Source organism: Excalfactoria chinensis, chromosome 11 (assembly GCF_039878825.1).
Source record: "Excalfactoria chinensis isolate bCotChi1 chromosome 11, bCotChi1.hap2, whole genome shotgun sequence".
NCBI lineage: Eukaryota > Metazoa > Chordata > Aves > Galliformes > Phasianidae > Excalfactoria > Excalfactoria chinensis.
Genome location: NC_092835.1, coordinates 3,922,813 through 3,950,780, shown reverse-complemented (window position 1 = coordinate 3,950,780; position 27,968 = coordinate 3,922,813). Strand labels below are relative to the sequence as shown.

The following is a 27,968-nucleotide window of genomic DNA, read 5'->3' as shown; positions in this document are numbered from 1 at the left end:
CCCAGTTGTTACTGCTGTGGGAAGGTGTACCTTTACCTCTGGAAGAAGAAACGACATAAATAGGGTAAGCAGAGGGAAGGCTGGAGCCATTCCTGGTAAGGGCTGACTTGGGAAATCCTGAAGGAGATTTTAAATGAGGAGTCCCTCTTGGAATGCACTAATTTATGCCATTCAGGGCTTATCCAAAGTCGGGCAGTCTCACAGCGATCTGACAAATTACTGCATGATCTAGGAGATGAATTCTTAGCCTCAGGCCCATTTGAAGGACTTTTATGTTGCTGGACATTTGGGTAATTAAGGAGGTGAGAATGCACAAGAGTCTTGTTGGGCTCACAGTCCCACCTCTGCATTGCATCTACGTGACTTTGTGCTTGTGATGTATGAGGCAAAGTGGAGCTTCGTGGGGTTGTGCACACAATTGCTAATCCTTATCCTCCAGATTATGGCTGGTGTGGTGGAGCCATTTGGTTTGTCTCCTCACCACCTCTTCCCTTGGCCAATTCTCCCCCAGGTGATGCAGCTCACTGTCAGCTGCTTTGCTCCAGCAGAATTACTGAGTGGGAGAATAATCTTAAAGCAAGCGAGGCTGGAGAATTAAACAGGGCTCTGGTAATGTATTAAAAAAAAAAAAAAAAAAAGTAATTTTAACTTCATGTCTAGCTGGGGAAATTGGATCATCAAGAAATAAAACTACCCTTTTTTCTATCAAGAGACAAATTTAAGTCATATCCTTGTATGCAGGATGGGTATTCTCACAGATGGCCTGCACAAATGCAGGAGTCTGGACCACCTTTTCCTCTGAGCAAAGTGTTCATTACGGTAGGAGTTTTGTTATTCTTGTTATTAATTAGTAATTATTTTCGTGTGTTCTTAACTTTAACAGCTGGGTAAAGACTAGAAAGCAAATAAAATCGTGGTGACATCTAGTGGCTGCAGGGAATTCACAGTGGCATAAAGGGCGAGAATGCCACAGCTCTGGATGTTTAAGCATGCTGTGCACAAAGCCAGGACATTAAACTGGAGCAAAGAATGAATTTAAACTGTACAGGATGTAATTATGTGACCAGACCCATAATTTAAGTCAAGCACGCTTGTAAATTCTCAAGAACACAAGCAATGATTGCAACCAGAACAAGCAAAAGCAGATTAATTTTCAGAAAGGTGTGTTGGTTTGTGATGAAACAGAGGAGAGTTTGCCTGGCAGGTTTTATGGCTGGGGGAGAAACTGGGGCTTTGGGATGGTGAGTCTTTCTGGCTGCCACTTGATTCAGTACTCATTTGATTCTTTAGAGATGGGCTATTTTGATCCCTTTGGGCTCAGATCCTCAGTGGCTTCCACAGGACCTTGCTTGAGTGAGCTATGCAGAGGTGTTGGAGCTGGAAGCCAGGCTGCGTTGTGGCTCCTTGGTGGAAGGGCTCCACCACTAAGTCCAACTTTTAACACGCTGTGATGGGCAAGGGAAGTAGTATTTCCTTGACAGCCCTGACCTCAGGGCTTGTGTGCATGAGGAACGTTACTAGCATTTCTCCTGTAGTCAAAGGATAAGTGAATTAAAATAAATCCAATTACGGCTGTGTTTTCTCTGACGGAGTGCATCCACACGGGCTTGCCATCTGCTTTAACTAATCTGTGCTATGAATTCATAGCACTGTATTGTTTAAGTTAGTCTTCTGGGGTACTGCTGGGTAAACAGCAATTAAATCTGCTTAAAAAATATGATTTACTCTAATGCCTGTGTAAGGGTGTTTTCACATAGCTTTGCTCTGCTTTTGAGTTGTGCTCTGTGTAATATTAACTTGTGTTTTCAACCGGTAAAAAGAAATGGGTGTAAGCTCTCAATATGCAGTCTCTCACTTAGTACTGATAATTATTTATGTTGGGTTGTACAGAAAGGATTCCTGATTGACTCAAATTGCACAGAAGTAAGCCAATGGCCTGACAAGAGATGTTATGAGCAGGGAGCTGCCCATGTTTAGTGGGGCTTAAAAGTTGTTCCACCTTTAATTGAGCCGCTCCAACGCTTCTTATGCATGCACAGCCAGATTCCTAGATAATTTATTACCCTTCAAAACATGTAAGAAAATTCATAAAATTCCTTAAGAAGAGTTTGAGAACCTTGAGGAGAGTCTGCTATAAATACAAAACCTGATCCAGGATGTCATTTTCATTACTTAGCCCCTTCAGCCCTTTTCTTTCTCTATCCTTCCCCACCATTTTTATCAGTTATCTTGATGAAAGCCTCTCCACTGCTGTTCCTGGCAGAGAAACCCCAAGGGAGAGCTGGCATCAAGGAAAAGACCACTAAGCTCATTTAGACCAGCCATCAACCCATCACCACTGTGCCCACTCATGTGCTGTATTGTCAAGTGCAAACAAGGGGTAGGGTTGGGGTTAAGGTGCTGTCCTAACACAACTCGAAATCTCTCCTCCCACCCCAAGCAAAGTGCTGGTGTGACTCTGCATTAGTTTTAACCCAGATCTGGTAAGTGTCCAATTAGCAGAGAGCTGCTTCTGCCTACCTGCTGCTCCCCTAACACGGGTATGGTTGTATGGGCAAGGTTTCCATTCATTTTCAGGATTAGCAGCATAGCCCTAATGTTTTTCTAAATTCATTGGCAGAGCTTTCAGATCTCTTTAATTCCTGATTTGTATGTCGCTCTCACTCATTAGGCAAAATATGGTGCATCATAGTGGGATAGATGTGGAGTGTTTCCAAAGAGAGCACTCAGTCATTCCAAATAATCAACAGAATTCAAAGGAAATGTAGGAGTTTTTAGACTGTGGCTGGCAGAGAAGATGAAAAGAGCTTGACCTCTGGGGAATCAACAAAGCTCCTCTGGTGGCTACGTAGAAAAATAAAGTGCTTGTGTGGAGGCATTGCTCACTTAAGCTCTTTATAATGAATCCCTAATAGAAAAGCTCGTAGAAAGCCAGACAGTGCTGACTGCAGAATGTAATGCATTCAAGCACCTGAGATGTTGTATTAATGTTGGACAGGTGAAAGAGGCAGCAACAAAAGGTGGTACATCATTCTGTGGTGCTCTGCCCATTGCTCATTCCCTCCAATATTTTCAGCTGTGGCAGCAATTCCTCATCCAGAAGGATCTGATTTTTTTCCCCCCTGCTTTCCCCCATCTTTCTTTGTTCATTCATTTGTGGAAGAGAAAACCAGAATCTCCCCTTCCCTGGTTGTGGAATCCTAGAACAGGGACACCCCAACCCTCAGCTCCCTTCTCCTCGCTCACCAAAAGATGCCAGCAAAGAGCTTTGTTTTCTCAGCTCAGCCACCAGCCCGGCATCAGGAACCTTCGTGCTGTATTCTGATTTTTCTTGGAAGTCCTGCTTTCAGTGCGTTCCCCCATGGGATGTGGTGTATGAAGTGAGTGACCTGGGTAGGTAGCATCAGCAGACAGAGACATGTGGTCAACGTGTGGGTATTCCCATGCATTTCATTGTGTGGGTTTTGTTTTGTTTTTTTCCAGTTAAAAAAAATCCCATGCATGTTTACACAGGAGCGTGGCCTATAATATTTAAACTATATATAGCAAAAGATATGTGTAATGCAGAAATCATAGGAGTAACAGGTTAGGGAAACAGAGAGCGTGCGTTTGAGCTGACTTGGGAGTAATACGTTCTGCAAGAATCTTTAAGGGTAACAGAAAGATGCTTTGCAGGCATACCTGGACTCCTACCCCTGTGTGATTAACTGCAGTGCTGGGAGAACACAGGCAAAGCCCAGGGCGAGGCGTGTGCTGTGTTCCCACCTCAGGACACCCAGGCAGGGCGGCAGCTGGCTGTTGGGCTCATCGCTGATGCATTCTGCACGAGGAGCCGCAAGCAAGCAGAGCGTGGGGGATCACGGCTGTTCGGTAAGGCTGGAGACAGTAAAATTACAGTGACATCTAGTGATCATAAATATTTCACAAAGGTGCCACGAGCAAAAGAAATTAAACATTTATCGCCAGGGAGCGTTTTGAACGCATAACACACAAAATCACATCGTTAACCAAGGGTGGGGAGCAAGAAGGCATACAAACGGGGCAGCTGATGGGAATTACATTGCTGAGGGGACACTGCCAGCACTGGGGAGGCTGTGGCTGGGTCTGTATTTCTGCTTCTGCAGTGTTTGCTGATGGTATTAAATCACAGCGCGTTCGTCTAAAAGCAGCTCGATGTTGTTGCAGCTGGGAATAGGACTAATATATGGTGTGCAGCTTCCTACAGCACACACTGGTCTCCAGGGGGAGGAAAGCAAAATGAAAGCTGTGCAGTGATAGGGACACACAGCATGGGCACAGCTCTTCCAAGCATGGGCCCAAGGCTGAAGGGATGGAGAAGAGGGAAGAGCAGCAGTAGGGCATCACTGCAGGCACGGCTGGGGCTGCAGCATGATTCTCTGCAGGCTCTGGGGCTTTGTTTTGACTTGTCTGTAGGATTAAAAGGTGTATAGTGCAAGTTTGCAGATGAAACTAAATTAGGAGGAGCTGTTGACTCTGTGCGAAGCGATGGAAAATGATGGTGGGGCTAACAGGAGCAGCAACCTGGAGCGGTAACTGATGCACTTAGTGCATTGATTTTGTGGTTTTAAACTGGGTAGCTTTGTGGCCTCATAAACAAGCAGTCTAATTTTCTTACAATGAAACATTCAGGAGAGCCTTTGATAAATTTGCAGAGGAAGTTTCAGTCCAATGGCAGCAGCCTTGCAGTGAGTCCCCAGCAGCTGGGCAGCATGAGGCTCTCAGTTGTTGCCAGAGAGCAGTATATTCACTGCCACCGATCTCAGGTGCATAAGGGAGACAAAGTCATGGATGGGATGATTCTGCTGCCTCCGAGCACTGAGTGCCAGCACCAGGATCAGGTTATTACAGACGGCAGCCATGTTAGCCACTGGGTTGCTGTGATTTTCTGGAGGGAAGTAATGAGCCCTGGGACTCGAGCTTCTGCATGGCAGTAAAGCTCACAATACTGTACTGCCTATAAAATTATTAGTTAAGCTGGTAAAGGCAGGGATTAGTTAAGAATAATAGCAAAGCAGGTAAAAGCTGGTAAAAGAACAGTGTGAGGACTGGACTGGTGGTTGCTTGTGGTGCTTGCCTTGTGCTTCTGTGGGCTAAGACATTGGCATCCAGCCACTTTTCAATGCCTGTTTCTTACTACAGCTCCTTTTCCGTGTCTGCTTTGGAAAGGCTGGTGACAGTCTTCCAGCATGACAGCATCCTCAGCATCTGCCTGGGAGGAAACACTGACCTGCATTGTAGCATTAATTTGTGATTGATAGCGCGATGACGCAGCATAGAAATTAGCTGCTTTTTAACCTTATAAGCTGGAAATGTACAGAGGTGGCACTGCCAGATTCGTCACCGCACAGTAAAGGTCAGTCTGCAGTTCAGGTGGTCAAGGATTGAACCAATCCTTGCTGGGAAGCTGCTGTGGGTCAGGGGCTGGAGATGGTGCTGTGGAGAAGGCAGGATTTGGCTCTTTGTAGAGGAGATGTGGGAAATGAGAACATGTTCAGAGGATGCAATGGAGAGCAGTGCAGAAGTGCTGGAGCAGGGAGCCATTACAGCCCCTGGTGCCCACTCTCCCATGGAGCTGTGTGTGCTGCACACCTCTCTGTGTCTGTGTTATCCATGCTGGCCCAGTCCCTGCAGTGCCACCTTGATGTGACATCCATGTCCCTCAGCACTGCTCCTGAGCAAAGGAGGGAGGAGAAGCAAGAGTTGCAGGTTGCCACAGTAACCCCTGCTCCATCACCTTTTGTTTCTACACCAGGAAAATACATCGCTCTGCAGACGCCCAGCTCCACGCGCATGATTTATACCGAGCGTGTCTGCATTGGGGCTATTGAATGCTGAGGGATGGTGCAGAAGACCTCTGCAGGACCAGCTCCATGCTCCTGAATCTCCATCACTCCTTGGTGCAGCCAAACAACCTCAGGTGAGTCTGTGGGGTAGCACTGTGAATCCAGAGCATCTCTGCTGTCTTTTCCCTGCTCTTGATTCAGCAACAGGGAGGAAGCCAGTGGTGTCATCCCAAACGTGGGTGATTTCTGCGATGCATGATAGTGAATTATAATGAATGTGTTTTCTGAAGGTGCAGGTTTTTGCTGTCACTGCACCTCTCTGTTTCCTACTCTTCACAGAGATAAAAGGTTTCCCTCCCACCTTCCTCTCCAAAAACTAAAATATCTGAGCAGCAGGAATGACAGAACTCATGTAATTGTTCCTCATGTTGTGTGTTTCCAGGCTGACTGCCTGAAATAGGGCTGAGTGTCGTTTCCCCTGAACTCAACAAGAGCCTTCTCACTGAAACAGCAGCTTTCTTTTGGAGGAGCTTTTTTGGAGAAGCAGGCTGAGAGCCAGGTGGGGATGATTTCGTTTTTCACAGCTAATATATGTGTATGTATATATATATATAGTATATATATGTATGTATTACAGGAAAATATGTATATAAAAATAAGATCTCTATATGGAAAGCACATGAATTAAAGCCAGCATATTTTCCGTTTAGGCCAATTAAATGCTATTTCTCTTTTGAGATGCTCTTTAGGTTGCTTTATATCCCACTCACAGAAGTGTTTTTTTCCCCCCACAGTATTCCTTCAGGTAAATGCTTCTCCTTCCATCAGTGCACCTGTGGATTAGCTGTGAGTAATTTCCTCTTGAAACGTTTTGCAAAAATATTCTTTGCATATGGTAAACAGGTTTGAATACCCAGGCTTGATAATGATAGGGGCTGATAATGACAGAGCTTGGTGCCTTGCAGACCCTCTTTGTGAAGGTAGGTCACACCTGTGCAGCTGGATTACGTGTGCAGGTCACGGGCTATTTTCTATAGTCATTTGGCAACAGTACAGCATTTTTTGTGAGTGATCAGTGATTTAATTTTAAAGGTATTTCTTCTGCTGGTTTTTGTATTAAGGCCAATGTAACATCTTTATTGTCAGATGAGGCCTTTCTATCCATGCAAAAAACATTGCCCTGCCATATTGCTGCTACCAGTGATGGTGAAAATGAAGTGAAATTGGGGAGAGCCTTGTGTCCTTCAGGGATGAGTACTGCCTCATTCACCACCTCTTTTGCTTGCGGGCTCTGCTGTGGATGCCCATTTTGCCCACTGCAGCTCTGAACCAGAGGAGCAGGTGAGGAAATGCCCTGTGTGGCTCTGATAGCGTGACCGACAGCTCTCATTAGAAGATGTGAAATGAAAGCAGCTCAGGGTCCAGCCAGCCTTGCCGAGGCCCATTACACATTACACTGTCACACTTCCCTTCAGCAATTACAGCTTAACACGATGGCAATTATTAACTGCTTAATCTTGGGAGTGCATATATCTGCACAAAAAAGCTAGGAGAATGGAAAATATCCAGTGTCTAGGTGGGATGTTAAAATGAAGAGAGAAAGATTAACGCCCTGGGTCTCCAAAGGTGCTCTGGGGGCATATTGTGTATTGATTTTGGAAGGCAGTAGAGTATCTTTGAGATGGTGGATGCAATGGTCAGATGAAGAAAGAGGGAGGGGGGAGAGAGCTTGTGTGCTTCTTGCAGAGCTGAGATTTGAAACTGTCATCTGAGCACCTGCAGCACCAGGTATGTGAGCTGCAGAAGGCTGCAGGAGGGCCCCCAAGCTCCATTAGTTTGGATGAGAGAAATCTGACAGTGGTTATGGGGATAGACTCCACAAGAGAATTAGCCACCCACAAGGGGGTGGCTGCAGATGGGGATGTCCTGGCCATGGGCAGAGATGTTTTCAGATCTTGTTTCTGGTTAGATGTATGTATTCTTTGAAAATGTTTACATGTGACTTCACTGATGCTGAATTTACTTTCCAATTGGTAAGGAGCATTTTGAGAAGTGCTTTTGTAGGCTGTGCTGAGGAGAAGCTGGTGTTGAGGAGAGGGACGTGAACTTACCAATGGCGTAACCCCAATAATGCAGTATGAGACTGGGCAGGGCCTGCCCAGCCCAGAAAGAGCTCCCTTCCTACCTGTCTGGTACCTCTTTTCCACTAGCATGGCCTTTGCTAGAACTCAGGATGCTCAGCAGCTCCTGGCCAGAGCCCGGCACCTGACTGCTAGGGGACAGGTTGTCATGAGCAGCTGGGTCTGGCCAAGGGACACATGAGCTCAGTTCCTTCCCAGTTCCCACCTTATGGCCACCAGGCCCCTTCTCTGGGTGGCAGACAGCCTTCAGCACAACATCCATCTTGCCCCTCCACTCAGTGCTGGCAAGATGGAGAAGGACATGTTGGTGTGATCGCTGCTTGTGAAATGGAGGGCAACTTCTGCTTCCCCATATTCACGCTGGAGCTGGATGGAACTGTAGGATGGCCCAGGGTGCTGCGGACACATGTTGCTGAGGATCCAACCCTGACCTGTCCACCACAGCAGTCATGATCCATGGGAAAATAAAAGCCGTGTAAATGGATATATTTTTCATCAAAGCAGACGCTTAAAATGAGATAAAACCATTCATGTAGAAAGGCTTATTGTTCCCTTTGTAATGGAATTGAACTGAATTATAACCACTTGCATTTCAGAGATTTATGCTGAAACCCTATGGACCGGAAGGCACTGCAGGCCAGAGTGGTCTTGGTCTGCATTAGCATGTCTGGTGTTGGCTTGTGTGAAAAACCCCATATTAGCAGAGTAAAGATTAACAGAATAGAGATTTTTGACTCTCGCCAGCTCTCAGAAAGACGCCTTAGATAGCAGAGATGCTAAAACAGATCTTATCTATTTCATGCCAAGAGAAAGCCAAGCAATTCAAGCACAGCTACTACCTTCCATGGGCAGAAGTCACTGCTGCTATTGCAGACTCCTCCCTTGTCCCGTGAGGAGGACTCCTTGCAGCACCCAGACTGCACGTGAGGGATGCAAAGTGGAGGTATGTAGCCACAGCTGCTTGATGTGTAATATTAACACAATGAATACAAAGCATAAGTAAGTCCTACCATTATGAATATTGCTTATAGGCCATGAATATTATTTAGTACTCATGTACTAGAGTAGCTCACAGGTATTAAAATCCCTTTGGAAATGGTGGGATAGGGCACACTGCTCAGCTTGGGGTGTACAGCATTTCATTTTGCAGCCACTCAGAGCTCAGCAGGATGGAATAACTGGAAGTTTTGTAAGAATTTAAGATTTTATTCCATTTAAAACACGTCAAATGTTCTATTAGTTTCCTCCCCAGACCATCTAGATGAGTAGAATACAACATCACTTCTATATTAAGCACCCAGCTAACATAAGGTAATAATCTCTACTTTGTTACAGAGCCCATCGCAGAGGACACTACAGTGGGAGCTGCTTAACGGTGAGTAGACACCAGCCAGGGTGCCTAATGCTTTCATTGCTCCAAGCAAACACTGCAGCATGTAATGCTCTGCTAAAGTGGGGAGGAATATTTGATGCAGCCTCTCAGGAGAGTCAGGATGAGAGGAAGATTTCAGTAACAAATTAAATGCTGTCGGCAGCTTGAAATGAATAAATAAATAAAAGCTGTGTAAATTACATTGATGTTCTTCTGGAAAATGCTCCAGGAGCTTCAGCTCCTGCCAAGTTTGGGAAATTGAGTTACAGGTCATTGCTGGTCAAGTGCTCTGTGTGACCTGGGCTGGACTTTGCCCTTTGTCACTTCTGAGGATGGACTCAGGTGAGGCTTTATGGCATATCATGGACACGCTATACATGAGCAGTAATTGCATTTTATTGCTCTTTTATTGCCAAGCCTGGAATAAGCCACAATGATATGTCACAAAGCTGATATGGAAACAGTCTGTGGTAGGGCTTCCTGGTCAGGAAACTTACCTTTCAGCCCTCTGACCTCCTTGGGTGCAAGCAGGTAGGATGAGAATGCTTGGTTTTAAAGGTTTGAGGAGCAATGACTTTGGGCAAGGGTTGTGTCTGGGTTTTCTTGCAGAATGCAGCGACGGGACCTTGGACTTCTTGGTATGGTTTCCACAAGCACTACAAGTGCTTGAGTGAACCTGCTTGGTTTTTGGCTGCCCTTTATTGAATTCGCATATGTGACAAGAGAATGGAATAGCCTACGTACAGCAAGCTCTACCTAGGGAATATGAGTCTTCTCTTTTAATCAGGTTGTACGTGACCTGAGAAGCCCAAGAAAGTCAGGTAACCTAACCTGTTCCTTAAGCATCTCTCACCTTGGGCATTGGTTCTGTCTGTTTGGATCAAACACCAGATGCTGATGGGATGATAAAGAGGCACATTTTGATATGGCAGTGGAGCTGTGTTACCACAGGCATCTCCATCCAGTCTGATTTATCATCTCTACTAATTAATTATCGCAATAAGTCAATACCTGAATGAAACTTGCTAGTGATACTAAATGTGAAGGAGGGAATTAACACAGAAGAGTCTATCGGTATATATTGAGAATTAATAAGGAAGTAAAAGTCCTAGCTTGGGAGAATGCAAGCAACATGAGTGCAGAGAAAAGCAATGTGAAGCACACTGAGAGGATGGAGTTCCTCATGTGTCTGCACTTCATTTTACCCTAGCATACTCAGGTGCTAAACTGAGCTGAGCTCAAAGCAGGCAGATTGCTGGCCCAGCCTTTTCCTGTGAAATCTCATTCTGTGAAGTTTGCTGTAATAATAAGAAAACAAACAAACAAAAGCAAAAAAGCATGTAAATGAAAACGAGTGAATTAAGTAAACGCTAAAGTTATTGTGTGTGCTGACTGAGGCAGGGGGTTACAGGTGCAAGATCCCATGCAGAAATCTTGCTGCTTTTCAGACAGAATGGAGGCAAGGATTCTTTCCCATGTACCCAAACAACCAGCAAGCCAGTACCAGGGTAAGTATTTATTACTCACGTGCATTTGGTCAGATATCGAAACAAAAAAGCTTGCCCCTTTTCTTCTTAGCCCAAGATTTGCTGCTGGCAGCGTGAGACAAATGACAGTGTCAGGCAACCTCTGCTCTAATAAAGACCAGGCTTTGCATGTGGATCGAGTCAGTGCTGTCAGTCTTGTTTGCTCACTACTGCTCTTTGTGCTCCACCCTTTTCTTTTTTTTATTCCCCTCCTCTTTCAGCTTTTGCAATCTGACAGAGGCGGGTGGAAGCAAGTTGAGAGAAAGGACATTCCCCAGGAAGGGAGCTGGACAGTCCTCGACCCCCTGCTAAGTAAAGGACAGCCAGCCTCGCCACTTGCTTTTGCCTAAAATAACCCCCCCACACACACAAGGCCCAGGAGATCCGTTTGCAGTTGAACTGATTTTCCAGGTAAGACCTTTATTTAACCCCTGAATTCAGGCAGCTGAGCTCTTCCTAACCAGGAAGTGAGAAACGTCTGACAGCAGAAACAGCCAGGTTGTGTAACAGCAGAGCGAGCAACGTTCAGCTGCTTCCCAATGCCTCCTTTTGTGTCAGTGTAACAGATTATTTACGTGGTTATCAGCCTCTAACATTTGTTTGAGCATTTGTGCCATCTGACTTACTTCAGATTCAGCTATTGAAAGGGCCTTATAAGGAACCACAAGCAGCAGACGGGGAAGACAGATAAACTCTTTAACACCAACCTTTTCCCTTTGAGTTAATGTAAATGTTTCACCTACTTTGGCAAAGTGAAGGAAGGGAAAAAAGAAAGGGGGTGTGGGGGTGAGGGGCCAGGAGCTCATAGCTGGTGATACTGGCTTAAAGCTCCCACTGCAAGAACTCTGCTTCTGCTAAACCCACCTCCAAGTACTAACAGCCCTGTAGTTGCGATGCCCTGGCAATAAGCTTGGGAATAAGTCAGAAGCTAAACTAAGAGAAAGCCCAGAATAATGACTGGATGCTCTTAACCCTGTCTTTGATAACTCAGGCCTGCTGGTTGAATTTCATATACCTGTCATGGTGTAACAGTGACAGATTTCTGAACATTTGGAGCCTAAATGTGCAGAGCCACCCTGGGAAATCCCTCTGCTTCTCCCAGGACACTCTGCCAGATAGAAAGCTCTTGTTCTCATTGCTTTTGCATGTATACTGCATCTATCTTTCCAAAACTCCCATGCAATTTGCTGTGTGCTATTTTTCATCATATCAAGAACTTACCCCTGTTGCAACAGTTGGAGTTTTTCTCATGGTTTTATTCAGAGCCATCTGAGATGCAGTGGTGCCAGGGTGGGATAACAAAGGTATGTGGCCTCGTTAAAACCCCATTTCTTGCCACCTTACCACAAAGAGTTGAGGTCTGTAGAATGCTTTTTTCCCCTTGTGAATCATGAAAGGCAGGCTCCTGCTACAACTTCTGCTTCAGATTGCATGGGGAGGGCAATGCTTGCAGCCATAAAGCCAGGTATGTGTTCCTGGTTACATCTGCTGCCACCAGTACTGAGCAGATACATCCTGCCTGAAGAATGGAGACAACACCAAAGGCAAGCAGATTAATTTCAGCTGTGGTTGACAAAGATGCTCTGGATTGCACTGCAGGGAAAGGGGGGGGAGGGTTTGTTTTCTGTTTCTGCTTTGCTGAGTCAAACCACATGTAAAGCAGTTCAGAGCTGGAGAGTCTCAGTTCCTCTAATTTCTAGCAGGAAAACAGAGCTGCTACTGTTTTTGTTCCTTCCTACAGAGATTTGTAGCTTTGCTGGGCAGGAACTCTCTGCTGCAATGTGCTTAACACAGCTGGAGCTTCTCATCACATCTGTAAAAGAAACAATTAAAAATAACATTTGTGCTCATCAGCAGTGCCCCATTGGCTTCCCCCAGCACTAATACTTGCATTCAGCTGCCTTGGATAGGGCCATTTGTCAAACCCCATTCCTCTTCTGAGTGGGTTGTTCATAATGGGGCTGTCATCATTATAACGAATGAGGAAGATCCTTCCATTACTTCTGGCACAAACTATGGTGTTTTTTCCACCCTTTTCTCAAAGGCAGCATGGACATCAAGGAGTATTTTGCCAGAATTTCTTACCAAGGCTCCCATGATAAACTGGACCTGGAAACCTTGACGGAAATATTCCAGCACCACATCCGAGCTGTTCCTTTTGAGAACCTCAGCATTCACTGTGGGGAAAGCATCAAGCTGGACCTAGCAGCCACTTACGACAAGATTGTGAGGAAGAAACGTGGGGGCTGGTGCATGGAGAACAACAACCTCTTATCTTGGGCCCTGAAAACCCTAGGGTACAATGTCACCCTTCTGGGAGCAAACGTTTATTTCCCAGAGCACGATGCATATGCAGATGACATTGATCATCTGTTGCTAAAAGTGGTGCTTCATGACAAATCCTACATTGTGGATGGTGGTTTTGGGATGGCCTACCAGCTATGGCAGCCAATGGAGCTGATTTCAGGGAAAGATCAGCCTCAGACGCCCGGCATCTTCCGCTTCCTAGAAGAGAATGGGACCTGGTACCTTGAGAAGGTGAAACGGAAGCAGTACGTTCCCAACCACAGCGACTCTGCTCTTCATAACACGGACAAAGAAGTCTGCCGTCGAGTTTATCTCTTCACCCTCCAGCCACGAGATATAGAAGAGTTCAGAGCCAGAAATCAGCACCTGCAGACTGCACCAGACTCACTATTTGTTACAAAATCCATCTGCAGCCTGCAGACCACCGATGGGGTCCGGGCACTCGTTGGGTGGAAACTTACTGAGATCAAATATAATTATAAGGATAACATGGATCTGGTGGAAATCAGAATCCTTGCAGATGAAGAAATGGAGAAAACATTGAAGGAGAAATTCAATATAACGTTAGATAAGAAATTTGTACCCATCAATACAAGCAGGTTGTCTCTGTTCTAACTCATGCCTGAATTATAATTCAATATGGTGGCATTATGTGCAACTCTCCCCCCTCTTCCTGACAAGAATCTAAAGGTTAATCTTTCTTCTTCCATTTACCCCTGTGTAAGGCAGAACAGATTAGCATGAATCTGGAAAATAAATTGATTTTCACAACTGCTCCTGCATCCCTGCTTGGTTTGGGTACAAATAATTTCTTCCTTGCTCAATCATTCCCCTTCTGTTTGTGCTTAGCTGGCAGCAGATGCTGCCCATTCCCTGCTCCATTCATCTCTTAAAAGCTTTTCTCACTAACCCAGAGCAGCAGGGCAGGGAGATGGAACAGTTTGTCCCTTTCCTTATTACTCAGCTCTGCCACCTGGGGAAAAAAACAAAATCACACCCACATCTTAAATTGATGCCATACTATTTTATGAAATGCAATAGCCAGGAAAATAAAGACATCCAGCACCATTTGCTACCATAAGCCATAAGCCTGTCCTTTGTGCTCCTGCACCCATAGCACCTTCTCACATAGCAGTTCTAATGCTCACCGAGGGGCTATTTTGTGGCCTAAAACTGGTGATGAGAAGTATTAGGAGATAATTCTGCCTTCTTTCAGATTCCTGTACCCTCAGCAACATAACCAAAGCTTTCAAACTGAAAGCATCTCCTGTGGATTTCGTTTGTGAGCACCCAGGAAAGGACTGCTGGGAATGCACCCTCCTCATACAAGAATGTCACTTCTATGCCAAATGTTACTGCTTGACAGTCAGTTTTTCCAGAGCGTATGTATTTGTCTATTTGTAGTGATACTAATTACATTGATATAAGGAGAAACGATGAATCTTAATCAGATACCTAAAGGCTAAGATTTTGAGCATGAGAAATTACACGGATGTAATCACTTTGCCCTTTGAGATGATGCTTGGTGTTCCTTTATGTACAAATCACAGAAGCGTTACAACTATGCACTTACTTACAACTAAGTAAATAATGTAAGTGAATTACAATTAAATAAAAAGAATTGTGAAGTTGAAGTATTCAATCTGTTTGTTGTGCAGCTTCCTGTAGTTAGAAATTTACAGCTAACAAAAGCTGCTGCTATTCAGCACCTTTAAAAGGCATTTCACAGAGACACAGGTAGCTCTCAAATGCATCTGTATGTGTTTGTATACAAGAGAGCATGTGAGGCTCCCCATAACCTATGGGGAAATGAGATGTCAACCTCACACTGAATTGCAGAAGAAAAAGGGGATTGTTAGAGGGCAGCAGTACCCTACAGTGCAGATGGTCAGCAGTAACCAGCCCAGGATCTACTGGGTTCATAACTGAGCAGAGAAGGAGGAGATGGTCAGAGTTGGCTGCAGGAGGAATGAAGCTGTGGCCTGAAAGCTCCTTAACCCTTGCCTGGCTATTTCTTATGCTTTGGGTTGGTTTCTTGGCTCAGAGGAAAGGCTAAAGGGTTAAGCTCACTGCCCCAGAGATGCCGCATGTGAAGGGCAAACAGTGACAGAGGAAAAAGTGCTGTTCTTTCAGCTGACTCAGCTCCAGAGGTCCATGCCCTGGCTGCTACCTGCTGGCCCAGCTCAGCACGGCCAGCCTAACAAATCACATGCAGTTCTATTGGGAGGGGAAAAAAAAGAAACTTATCAGCTCAGATTTCAGTTGGTTGCTTTTTGCCTTATCAGAGGCAAAGCCTTAAAGGCCTAGCAGGCTTCACAAGCACCTCACATAGGAAGTACAGGGCTTCCAGGTCTCGGAGGGCTGACTGCTTTTGCACATCTGGCCCTGCTGCTTTAGAGCCAGAGCCAACCGTGATTAATCCTACTGCTGCCACCTCCTGTGTACAGGTCAGTGATTTGCTCAGCTTGGCTTATAAGCTCTCAGTCCTAAATCACTTCCTGCAGGGATCCTGCACATGTCAGTGTCACTGATGTATCAAATATTGCACTCTTGCTTTCCTGCTTTGGCATGGGTGCTCCAAAGACTGAAGCACAGGGGTGATGGGGATTGCAAATGGGGCGACAGCCACTTGCAAAACATGCTCATGCTACCTGTAACGGATCTCTGCCTTGTGTGCCTGGAGGACTTTTGGCTCTCAATCAGTAATTTGGGAGGTTTAAGCCTACATGATATTATAAGCAATCTGGGAATGCATCACTTTCTGGCTCTTCCTATAGCACCTATTGCAGTTAATTGCACGGCAGGGCTTTCTGTGCTTATGCCAAAAAAAGGAAAAGAAAATCAAACAATAAGAACATACAGTATTATAAAAAAAAAAAAAAGAGTGTACAGTATTATAAAAAAGAAACTAATCTGCCTTCCTGTCCTGGTTCTGCTGGAGGAGAATGCTGTCCCTGCCAGGCAGCAAAAAGCAACCTCCATCTTTAAGGGCAGCAGCTCCCATTGCAAACATTCCTAGGACTTAGCAGCCAGCCAGCCCGCAACTCCACATGCAGAGGTAAGCACCCATGTGTCTGAGCTCTCACTTCTGCATGTAGCTGTGGACAAGCCTTCTGCCACCCCTATGCATCTACATAGTGTGTGTTTTGCCCTGCAGGCATATTAGCAAAGTGTGAATTACAGCCACATGAAGATTTACAGTGTGTGTAGCATTGCAAGGCCATTGTCAAAGTACAAAGATCAAGTGCTCAAAATGAACTCATTTTATGCTGAGCCAGGGTGTATGAAAAAGCCTGCTCCCATCTTGCGATTCAGCTTAAAATCAAGTAAATTGTATAGGCATGTGCAAGAGGATCTTACCTTGGAAGTCTCTCTTGAATTCTAGCAGGGAAGAGTTGTTCTGGTTTTGGATGCAAACCATTCCCTGGGCAAGGGTTTGCACTGTTACAGCCCCGCTGTGGTGGGCAGTGGTGTCATACAGATAAGATCTGCCTCCAGGAAGCTGTGAGAGCAAACAGTGGTTTACATGGCTGCTACCTGCCCACATTCCCTAACACTGACGTTTTCATGCTGCAGTCTTATCCTACATAAACATTTCAGTACTAATAGATATTCATCTCTATTACACAATTGTTAAATTGATGAGGTTCGGAGCAGAGGAAACCATGGCACAAGCTTTTTGCTATGAGTTTCCCAAGCCCCCCTGCCTGTGCCCCACGGAGGCTCCCAAAGGCTCATACACCACAGGGATCCCAACACTGGAGATGGGCTGCATGGAGATCACCAGGGCTTTGGCTCATAACGGGGATGGATGGGCACTTACTTGAAAACCACTGTCAACTTTATGAGATTCACCAGATTAAGGGACTCACTTTGCTCCTCCTGGGCCCAGAAGTGTAGCTTGACACCATCATAAGAAGGAGATGCTTCTATCTGGCTATGCAGAATTGCTGGAAATGGGAGCAGAGAAAAAAACGAGGCAGAAAACCCACAGTGTGAGCTTGGCAGCATGCACATCTGCATCTGTTTGGTGGCATGGCTCTGTACAATCAGTGTTTCCTAGGAGATTCTGCCAGAGATGAGTGCTCTTGTCCTAAAAAGAGATGGAAAAAAAAAAAAAAAACACAAAAAAGAACAGAACACATAAAATGCAGTATCAAATACACTTTTTTCATGTAGCCTCCTTGGGTCCTTCTGAAGCTCAAATGTTTATTTGTTATTCCCTCCTTGTGATAGTACTCTGCTTTATTGTATTTTCCTGTGTCGCACAGTCTTAATCTTGCTACTAGCGCAAATCAGCAGAAATACAGCTACGTTAAATGTGTTCTGTTGATGGCTTTAAAGCTGGGGTCGAGGTCTAGAGACAAGGTCGTCTGATGCACTCACCTTCCAGCTCAAGGGCAGTTTTACTTACGTGTTCAAGGTGGGATTTTCAAAAGCTCCCAGCACTCTCAGAAATTGGATCGAACTGCCGGTCACTTCTGGGAGAGCAGGTGGACCAAAACTGAGGATAGTTGCTGGGAAATAATCTCTCCTGTGTCATCTGTGTCAAAGGATTGTTGGAAAACCTTCCCAGGGAACGTATGAGTGATTTCAAGGAGGAAAAAAACTTATCAGACCTTCTTGGAACTTCATACAGTCCTTTGCAGATTATAAATCATTCTGTGGGGAAAACAAACAGACAAACAAAAACATATTTGGAATGGAAAAGAAGTCAAATGAAGTCTAAATTTAAGGCAAAACAAATCCCTACAGACACCAAATCAGTCAGTGGATTAAAAGTGTTATAGGGAACCTTTTGCATCTCTGCCATGCAGCCAATACAAATTATGGTCTCTTCCTGCTAACAAAAAGAGAAAGGGGATGAGAGACACAAAGACACAAAATACATGCAATAATTTGAGCTGAATTCATTGGCTCGTAAAAGATAACAGAAGAAACCAAAAGCCACTGGACACATTGTGAAGGTATTTGAAATAATCATCAGTTCTCCTGGCTGTTAGGTTAGGAAAGTTAACAATCCCTCCTTTTCAACAGACGGAGTCAAAGCTCTGCCTGAACTCCGCAGGGAAACTAAAGAGATTAAGAAAACAACAATCCACTTCACATGGAAGCTTGTCTGAAACAGTGACACACTGAGAAGTTAATCCCGGTTAGCTGAAGCCATGAATGCAAAGGTTCCCTGTTAAATTACCTGTGTGATAAAGAGTTACTTAACTGTTACAGCAAAAGCAATAGCAAAACATTGCTGTGACTTACACTGGTGCAGGCTAACAGCTTGTTTGCAAACCTCGTTTGCCAGTTTCCTAAAGTTTTTGTCACGTGGACGTTCACCCGGGGCCAAAGATTCTGTTGTGCCATGTGTTCCTATAGCAGAGACACCCAACTGTGATGAAAACAGTTTCTGAGTGATAAAGCTTTACTGTTACCTGCTCCTTTTCTCGTCTCTTTTTTTTAAAGAAATATAGATGACAGAAGCAGCTCTGGCCTGTACTCATCTCCCACCAAAGACACAGGTGTCTTTCAGATCTTGGGATTTGAAAGCCTTAGATACATTAGCAGGCTGGTTAACCTGTGCTACAGAAACAGGAGGGAACCCCCTGAGAGCTGCACAACAGTAACCGGCTATTTTCCTGCTCACACAGGTAAAATGAACATTCAAGAGTATTTCTCAAGAATTTCTTTTGATGGCTCCCATAAGGATGCAGACTTGCAAACCCTAACAGCCATCTTCCAGCATCACATCCAGGCGATTCCTTTTGAAAACCTCAGCATGCACTGCGGAGAGACCATCGACCTGGATTTGCAATCTACTTACAATAAAATCGTGAAAAAGAAGCGTGGTGGATGGTGCATGGAAACAAACTACCTTTTATTTTGGGCTTTGCAAGAAATGGGGTATGACGTCTGCGTGCTTGGAGGAAATAGTTATGATCCAGCAAAGAAGGCGTACACCGATCAAATAAATCACATCCTACTGAAGGTTGTGATCAAGGGGAGTTCCTACATAGTAGATGCTGGTTTTGGTGGTGGTCCCTACCAAACGTGGCTGCCAATGTTGCTGATTTCTGGGAAGGATCAACCCCAGATTCCTGGCATCTTCCGCTTCACAGAAGATAACGGCATCTGGTACTTGGAGAAAGTCAAGAGGAAACATTATGTTCCAGAGGGAAGCATTCCTCTCACTGATACTCCAGAAATGGGCAATATCAGAAAACTATATTCATTCACTCTTGAGCCGAAGCATATAGATGACTTCCAGGAGCTAAACACATACCTACAAGTGTGTCCAGATACCATACTTCAGAAGAAGTCAATCTGCAGCCTCCAGACCACTGAAGGGTTTTATGCCTTAGTTGGATGGACGTTCTCTGACATGAAGTACAAGTACAAGGAGGACACAGACCTGCTGCAGACCACAACACTCACAGATGAAGAGGTGGAGAAGACACTGAAAGACAAATTCAACATAGTGTTAGAGAACAAATTGGTACCAGTAAATGTTCGTGGCTTGCCACCTAATCTGGTGGATAGCATATAATTCGCAACACAGCTAAACGAGTCTTTAAATATCCAATATTGAAACATCTAAAACTAACATTAATAGTATTAATGTGTTCTAAAAAGTCAGCTAATTAGATGAACAGAAAGCTTGGTAAATTCAAGTATATTGTTAGTTAACTGCCTATACTGATTTTGTGTTTTTTCTTACACTTCTTTAGAAACTAAAATCTCTTCTTTCCTTTAATCTTCCCATGTGGAAATTGTATTTTGTCTCCCTTAAATTTTGTTTTAACTCTCTGCATCTCATTTGCTGCTGCAAAAAAGAACCAAACTAAAAAAATCTGAAGTATAAAATGAGACCAAAATTATCTGGGAGGAAAAGCTGTATTACCATTTTACACAGAAGATCTATAATGCTCTAATGTTGGGGTTTTTTTTGTATTATTTGCAATCTCCTCCTCAACACATTTTTTGCAAATTATTCAGTTCTTTCAGCAGTCTGAAACAGAGACTTGAGCTGGATTTGGCCATCAAAGATTTCATAAAGGAAAAATAAAAAGGTTAAGACTCCCTCCAAACAACCACCCTTTTAGGTGCTGATTAGTTGCTGATGAAGTGAGTTGAGAGACTCAAGTCCTATTCCCTTACCTGATATTGGCTTGAAATGAGCTATTTATGTAAGGGAACTTAAAACAAACAGGAAACCCCTCCAAATTCTGTGCATTCAATTTTAGCTCCTTTCAGTGTGATTTCTCTGGAATTGAAATAAAATCAGTAGAAGTTGAGTCTTCAACAGTTCTTAAGAAAAATCAGATGACTAGTATCAGAAATGGAAACAATATTAGATCAACCTTTGAAAAACAAAGTAAACATCTGGGGCCTCGCTTTCCTCTGACATCAAACAGACACAACAATAAGCTACGCTGCTTTCTCTTTATTATCAATAGTATTCTGCACAAAAACGACATTAAAGACAAGACCCTGGAAAAGTGAAGAATGCTGGGAAGTTCAAACATGCCAGCACTGTGCCGTCGCAGCATGCTGAATGCAACATGATGGCCTTTTACCTTTTGATGCTGAGTCTCATGGCAGGTGCTGAACACGATGAGCAATGAATGAGGGTGACTTAAGAACGCTGGTCCTCAGCCACACTGACTGATGGGGCAGTGTGTGCCTAAAGCTCAGGTTCTGTCACAGATACAGCCCAACACGGTCTTTGTCTTTCCCAAAAGGTGATCACCATCTTTCCACTTCCATCCAATGAAGGGGACATGCTGGACAAGGAAGAGAGAATCACAAACAGCTACGTAATGTCACAAAGGTACAGACAGCCAAGTTTGGGAGGGGAAGTGCATTAAATATTTGTCACGGTATTTGTTATACATGGCAGCTCCCAAGTAACTACCTGCTGCAGTGGAAACTTAGAAGGGATCAAAAAGGTTCTTCATCTGCAAAGATGGATCGTTCTGTATGTGCATGGATCATGGGAAAACAGCCTGCAACACCTCAGCAACTCCAGAAGGAAGCAGAAGGCAACGCTCCACAAATTGCTCCTTTGCCAGGAAATAGTGCAGAACCATTTGTGAATACCTACAGAAATTACATTACATGGAGAACAAGTTCAAGCTGGTCTTAACCAGAGGAAAACATAAACTTCTACTCATGGAGAAGAAACAAAGTTTAATTTGCTCATGGATGAATGAAGTCCAAACATGTGCATTCAGTTTTGGTGGACTCTGCCCTTCCTTGGAACTTAAGATCCAGAAGTGAGGGACTGCAGAGCTTAAAGGCAGCCCCCACAGCTTGGATCCACTGCTGGCTCTCCAGGCTGCTGCACCAGCAATTACCAGCCCAGAAGCTGCAAACATCAACGAAGAAGGTTATTTTAAGAGGTAAGCTAATTTTCCTCAAAACTAACAGACAAACCAAATAAATGCCTTCTTTATGATGGTAAAAGTCGCTGGGAATCACGTAAGCAAAATTCTCCTTAGCATAGATATTTAAAGAACTTCAAACTAAAATACTGGCTGCTTAGAGAGGGCAAAATAATAACAAGATCTCAATCCTTCTGTCTTGCTGCTCTTCAGGACATTCACACGCCTACAAGAGAAACTTCAGGTAAGAGTAATAGATAGAAAGACAGTCTTTTCTTAAAAGTTAACTCCTACATTTCTAATGACGTTTAAGAATATTGCACATGCAAAAGGGAGAAAAGAAGCCATTCAATAATCAGTAGATCCTTCTTTTTGCAAATAAAATCACAGTTCTTTAATTTTTTATCTTTTCTTAATTATTATTTTTAAGTGAAATTACAGGCTGTGTTTTGCCTACCTCAGAAAGCCTGTGTGCTGCTGTGTGAGGATAAAATTAGACAGATAAATACGTATTTTAACAGTGAAATTGCTGATAACGTGCATAATCTTAGTAAGTAAGGTACATCTTTTGCTTGAAGACCTTCATTTGCACATTTAGAAGTAGTCCTTGGAAGTATTTTTGCTCACATTTATAGAATTACCTGTTTAAAATCTAGGTTTTTATAACTCCTATGGTTAAGATCTAACATAAATCAGTACAGTATTAGGGAACTGCAGACAGAAATTACCAATGAGATAAACTCAAGAACCAACTTTATGCTGGTGTGATCTCCTTAACATTTAATCTGACTAGGTAGGATCAGATAGACTTGGATTATGCAAGTCAAATAAATAAGTGCCAGAACTTTGTGTTCTACTGAACAAACATTACACTGGAATATCCTCCAGCAATACACTTCCATATCACTGGAAGTTAAATTCCCTTCTGTAGATGATAACATGCAGCTTTTGATGAGGCTCTCCATTCACTTTGGACAGCTGCTTCTATAACATCCATATGCACATCATAAACCTGTCACTAAAAACCACCTTGAGAAATTCTAGCGTGCAGTAAACATTCAATGGTTCAGTGCTGCATTTATCTGAATACAATAGACTTCCCAAGTCGCTAATATTAAGTGTCTAAACCTCAGCTTACTGCACTCACAAAAGATTTCCAACCAGCTTTGCAGGCTGTCAAGAAGCGAAATATTTGCACTAACTCTGCTGAAATGTAGGATTTTCTTTGTAAAGGTTCAAGCTTTCAAAGCCTTTTATCTCCAGCTCCATGTCCAAGCAGACAATCTACAGTATTTTTTACAAGCAGTATCTCACCAGACATCCACAGGTCCCAGCCCATAATGACAGCCAGTAGACTGTGAAAGCCAGATTGGTGTGCGTGACTTTTCATAGTATCAGAGGGCAGAAACTATGTTGTATAGCTCCTCATCCAGCAGTCTAGTTCATGAAGAGTCATATGAAGCCAGACCAGGAGGTGGGATCAGCTAGAGGAAGGACAGACCAGAGATGTGCTGAACATAACTCTGTTATGTCTCCTTTGCAAAAATAAATCAAGTTTTAGGAAAGAGCTTTAAGCCACTCACTGCCCACTTTCAAAGTGCCCCCGTGGGGCGCAGCAGGAACTAGAGATGTGCTCCTTGTATTTTAGGTCGCTCGCCTCCATTCAGGTTCGTTATTCTTACACCAGAATGAGTCTGTGCAACACTCAGAGCAGAGCAGAGACTCAGTGGTTTGTGCCTCTTGAAAAGGTCAAGAGGTTTTTTTTTTTTCCCCAGATACAACTACCTGAATAAAACTTGACACTTTACAAAACGTGCAGGGAGTATCATTTTCACTTTTTGTAGGTGGTGAAAAGAGACACGTAGAGAATGAGCCATTCATTTCTTTTTTGATCACAGAGTAGTGGCAGGCTCGTGAAAAGAACATGTGAATCCTGGCTCAAATTATTTGCCCTCCAACTGTCAGACAACACTACTTCCCCTACTGGCACTCATTTCATTCAGCAGTTAGGCTGTTTCTCATGAAACATACTGAACACTCCCTAACGTGATCCTGCATTTCTTCTTAACCCTGCCCTTACAATGCAAAGACGTCAAATCCCCATTTTGCAGCCACTGTGTATCAAACTGCAATTGCATCACTTGTTTGCCATAGGGATGTCTCCAGGACAAAAAATAAAGCCCCACGTGCACTGCTCTTCTGACCCCTGGGAACTGTTTGATGAGAGCATTTGTTACCTTTAAAAACTGCTCTGATGAGGTTCGGTAGATTAATGCATCTTTGCAGGCAGCAGCCTGGGCAGTTCTTCACAGCATCATAAATCACTGATGTAAAGAAACAAAACTAAAACACATTTCCTTCCTTCACAGGAGACATGAATCTTGAAGAGTATTTTGCAAGAACTGGGTATAGAGGTTCCCTTGAAAATCAAGATTTGGAAACCTTGACTGATATATTCCAGCACCACATCCGTGCCGTTCCATTTGAAAACCTCAGCATCCATTGTGGGGAGAAAATTACTTTGGAGCTGGAGCATGTTTATAACAAAATTGTGCACAAGAAGCGCGGTGGTTGGTGCATGGAAAATAACCAGCTGTTAGGTTGGGTCCTGAAGTGCCTGGGGTATGACACCAGCTTTTTGGGAGCATACGTGTTCAACCCACATGAGAATGCATATGCCACCATCATGACCCACCTCCTAGTGAAGGTAGTTATCGAGGGAAAAGCCTACATTGTTGATGCGGGTTTTGGTGTATCCTACCAAATGTGGCAACCAATGGAGCTTGTATCAGGGAAAGACCAGCCCCAGGCTCCTGGCATCTTTCGTTTCACAGAAAAGAATGACATCTGGTACCTCGAGAAAATGAGACGGAAACAATATATCCCCAATCAAAATTTCTCTAATTCTGATCTTCTAGAGAAAAAAGACTGTCGGAAAGTGTATATGTTCAGTCTGGAGCCACGGGCAGTGGAAGATTTCTGTTTTCAGTGCACGTACCTTCAGACGTCTCCAGATTCCCTCTTTACGAAGAAGTCCATCTGCACCCTTCAGACCACCGAAGGCTTCCGAGCGCTCATCGGGTGGACGCTCACTGAGACCAAATACAATTACAAGGAAAACATGGATCTGGTGGAGTTTAAAACCCTTAAGGATGAGGAGGTGGAGGACACACTGAGAGATAAATTCAACATCACCCTAGAGAGAAAGCTTGTCCCAATTAACGTCAAAGGATTTTATACAATCTAGATGACTGGAAAAACCCATGGTAATGCTTCATGCATACAGAATCTTCCATGTCAGTGCAATCACTACTGCAAGATTATGGGATTCCCTTGCAGGCGACTGGAGGAAAAAATACATTAATACCAGATTAAAGTGAATTTCACTCTGGAGAAAGGAGAAAATCAGGGATTTAAGACTCATCTGTCAGGTAGATAGAATTATTTTCTGTGAGATGACTGCGGTTCAATTTTTTGGCACAAATGTAGAGACTGATTTGAATCTGGTTATAAACTTGGGTAAGAAATATCTCAGAGTAATTTTGGAGTGCCTATAGCACATAAATTGGAGTAAGGATTATTAACTGTGATATGCTGCCAACACATTTTCTATGGCCATTATAGGAAAAAAAAATCATCTGTGAGCTTTTAGACAATGAAGTATGCATTTAAAACTTCATTTTTCACTAGATCTAACCACTCACTGCTCATCTCATTACCTTTAATATAGGTTGAACAATATTGTCATCTTTGAAAGCAACATTAGGAGGTATAATTCTTTCACCATCATCCTTAGATGAAAACACAGTACAAAACGAAAATTATCATCATGTGCATCCCTTCTGTCATTACTGAAGTAAACTGCCCAAGGTAATTTTTGGTACGTAGGTATTTTTCCTTTGATGCAAACTGTACATACTGCAGCATTATTGTGTCTGATGGGTTCTAAGGAGATACCTACAAGCTTTGCTTCTGATAAATAATCATCCTGTAACGGGTTGAGTGGTGCTTAGATGTCTCATCTAGCTTAGATTTACTTCTACCTTAAATGGGGTAGAAATTTCGTGTTTCCAGTAGTGTAAATTATTTGTACAACACAAGTAGAACAATGAAGCTAACCCTGCTATAGCCTTAAATCTACCCTGCTTTTTTATGTATAGCAAATATGGGAGTCCACATGCTATCCCAAATAACTAATGCTTAGCATAAGCTCTCCATTGTCACAAGTTAGTTTTGTCACCTGTATTCAATTGAAGAATAAAACAAACCACCATGAACCCAACCAAACATGAAGAAACTCCTTTCTTTAAGAAGTATTTCACAATTGCATATCCCCATTAAAAATAACTCCCCCCATCATGCTTTTCTGCAAAAAGCCTGACCAAGAAAACCACTGGGAAAGCAAAAATGCTCTCAAGAGCATGAGATCAGCAGCAACACTGGAAAACACTTTTTCTCCTTTGCGTGATAATAAAGGAAAACAAAAATGAAGAACTGCTGTAAATAGAGCCTCCTCCAATTACTGCGTGACTCTCGCATGCACTATTAGCTAAATAAACAAGGTCTGCACAGTCGTGCTGGTCAAAACCACCCACCACAGATTCTTTGAAGCAAACAGGACAATACCAAAATCTGACAGGCTTCTGTAAAGCTGGCAGGTTGAAGAGGAGATTCCCTACCACGTCCTGTGCTGGGCTGGCTCCTCCCTGTCCATTGGCCATAGTGGCAGTTCTGCCTGTTCAGGGACAGAGAAATAAGGACCAAGGAGGAAGCGATAGGAGACACTGAAAGATCTTACCGAGGTTTACACTGTTTTTCTATGAACAATGGAACTAAAGACTTTGTTCTGTAATTTGTGTTCTTACTACTACATCATACCAAGGTCTCATTAAGGGTTTTTACTCCTTTCTAAGTGATTGATCACAACAAGCTGTTCCTCAAGACCCCAAGGAACATTCTGAGTTACAGAACACTTACCGCCTCCATTTTGGCTGTCAGAACATCCCATCTGCATTCAACCTAGGTCACAAAACCATATTCCTCTGTGCAGTGAACTACAGCTGTTCTCTGGTGCTGCTGCCTCTTGTCTTGAGGGCAACCATTTACAGGCTAGTTATTCTGCCTGTATTTCTCTAGAGATGTTCCTGCTATTGCTCCCAGGTAATTGCTCAGGTTGTGATGCGAAAGGCTTCCTCAAACCGAGCACTATAGACTCATACTTTAACCATGCCTGTAAAGATGAGATTCAACACAGGTGCCCCTTTCAAGTATTATGTTCTTACTTCAGATTTATGGGACAGACAATGACTGAAGCTCCAACCCTTTCTCTGACTCCGCCTGTTGATAACAACTCACTGAGATGGGTTGTTCTTTTCCACGTGACAAGTATAACCGGGTCCTCACCATGCAGCATCAAAACACATAAAGAAAAGTCAACACGTACAGGAACAGCGCCACAGTTTAACTAAAGCTCCTGATAAGCTGACGAAAAGCCTGAAGTTATTGGGGCGTGAATGTCAGACCCAAAAATGTCTCAAAGGTTTGAGATGAGAACGGTGCAAAAACAAATGAAACTAAACAACCCCAGAGGCCTCCTGCTGCAGTTTCACTAGCAAGGCATTACTGTAAAGGACGGACACTCTCCTACACCAAAAAGAAACGAACCAAACAAGTAATTAAAGCATCAGCTCTCAGAGAAGCTCGCATTCACATGCAGTAGGGAAACACAGAATCACACAGCTGCAAGGCACTCTGACATCCTTCGCCATCACTATACCTTATTAACAATCTCTCTTTAAGGTTTAATGAGAGCCTAAGCTACTGTGCAGTTTTCATTGCAGATTGTTGTTCACATGAAGAACAAATGTGTAGAATCCCCTGCCTGCTCCCTCCCCCCCCACTTTTATAATTCCAAATAAAATCTACAAGTATAGCATTCCAATTAACAGAGAGATGAGACAATTTCTTTTTAAGTCTGAATTCTGGAGCAGCTCCCAGAATCCCAGCCCAGCTGCCCATTACACACACAAAATGCCCAATGGCAACGACAGCCATCCGCAATTGTATAATGGAGAATCTTATTAGAAAACAAGACACATAACGGAAGAAACACAGTTCAAACTCCATGGCACCACTGCCCATCCTCCTCCCCCTCCAAAGAGTCAAAGTTTAAGCAGCTCATGCATTACTAAAGGGAAGATTCAGGATGTCTCACTGCAGTTACGCTCCGGTCCTGTAGTTTTTAAGATCCAATTCCAAGTAGAATAAAAGCAGCAAAAGAAGAAGCATCAGCAAAAAAAAAAAGATGAAGTTGTTCAAATCCCACATTTCCAACACTGACTGTCAAAAGAGGGACAAAAATTCCACCCGTCAAGACGTGTGTTCAAACTTAACGCAGTGAGCTGTCAGCAGGCATGAACTACAACACACTTTACTTGTTC

The 27,968-nt window shown here is 43.7% G+C and overlaps 3 protein-coding genes across 5 annotated transcripts; all 3 read left to right on the top strand.

Annotated features, from left to right (window-relative positions):
• Positions 1 to 11,095: 11,095 nt before the first annotated feature.
• On the top strand, positions 11,096 to 14,790 carry LOC140257151 (arylamine N-acetyltransferase, pineal gland isozyme NAT-3). Of its 3 annotated transcripts, none has more exons than XM_072346202.1 (2): positions 11,096 to 11,254; positions 12,585 to 14,783. In XM_072346202.1, exon 2 carries the CDS (start codon positions 12,893 to 12,895, stop codon positions 13,763 to 13,765), a length of 873 nt encoding a protein of 290 aa, XP_072202303.1. In that variant the 5' UTR covers positions 11,096 to 11,254; positions 12,585 to 12,892; the 3' UTR covers positions 13,766 to 14,783. The 3 variants fall into 3 exon arrangements, with proteins under 3 accessions (XP_072202303.1, XP_072202302.1, XP_072202301.1); XM_072346201.1 differs by having other exon boundaries at positions 11,112 to 11,254; positions 12,892 to 14,790; XM_072346200.1 differs by having other exon boundaries at positions 11,119 to 11,254; positions 12,888 to 14,790.
• A 4,010-nt stretch (positions 14,791 to 18,800) lies between these two features.
• LOC140257150 (arylamine N-acetyltransferase, liver isozyme) lies at positions 18,801 to 19,691 on the top strand. Its single transcript, XM_072346199.1, has one exon. The coding sequence runs from the start codon at positions 18,801 to 18,803 to the stop codon at positions 19,689 to 19,691; it is 891 nt and encodes a 296-aa protein (XP_072202300.1).
• LOC140257149 (arylamine N-acetyltransferase, pineal gland isozyme NAT-10) lies at positions 19,007 to 26,030 on the top strand. Its single transcript, XM_072346198.1, has 2 exons — positions 19,007 to 21,546; positions 23,898 to 26,030. Exons 1-2 carry the CDS (start codon positions 21,354 to 21,356, stop codon positions 24,773 to 24,775), a joined length of 1,071 nt encoding a protein of 356 aa, XP_072202299.1. The 5' UTR covers positions 19,007 to 21,353; the 3' UTR covers positions 24,776 to 26,030.
• Positions 26,031 to 27,968: the final 1,938 nt, after the last annotated feature.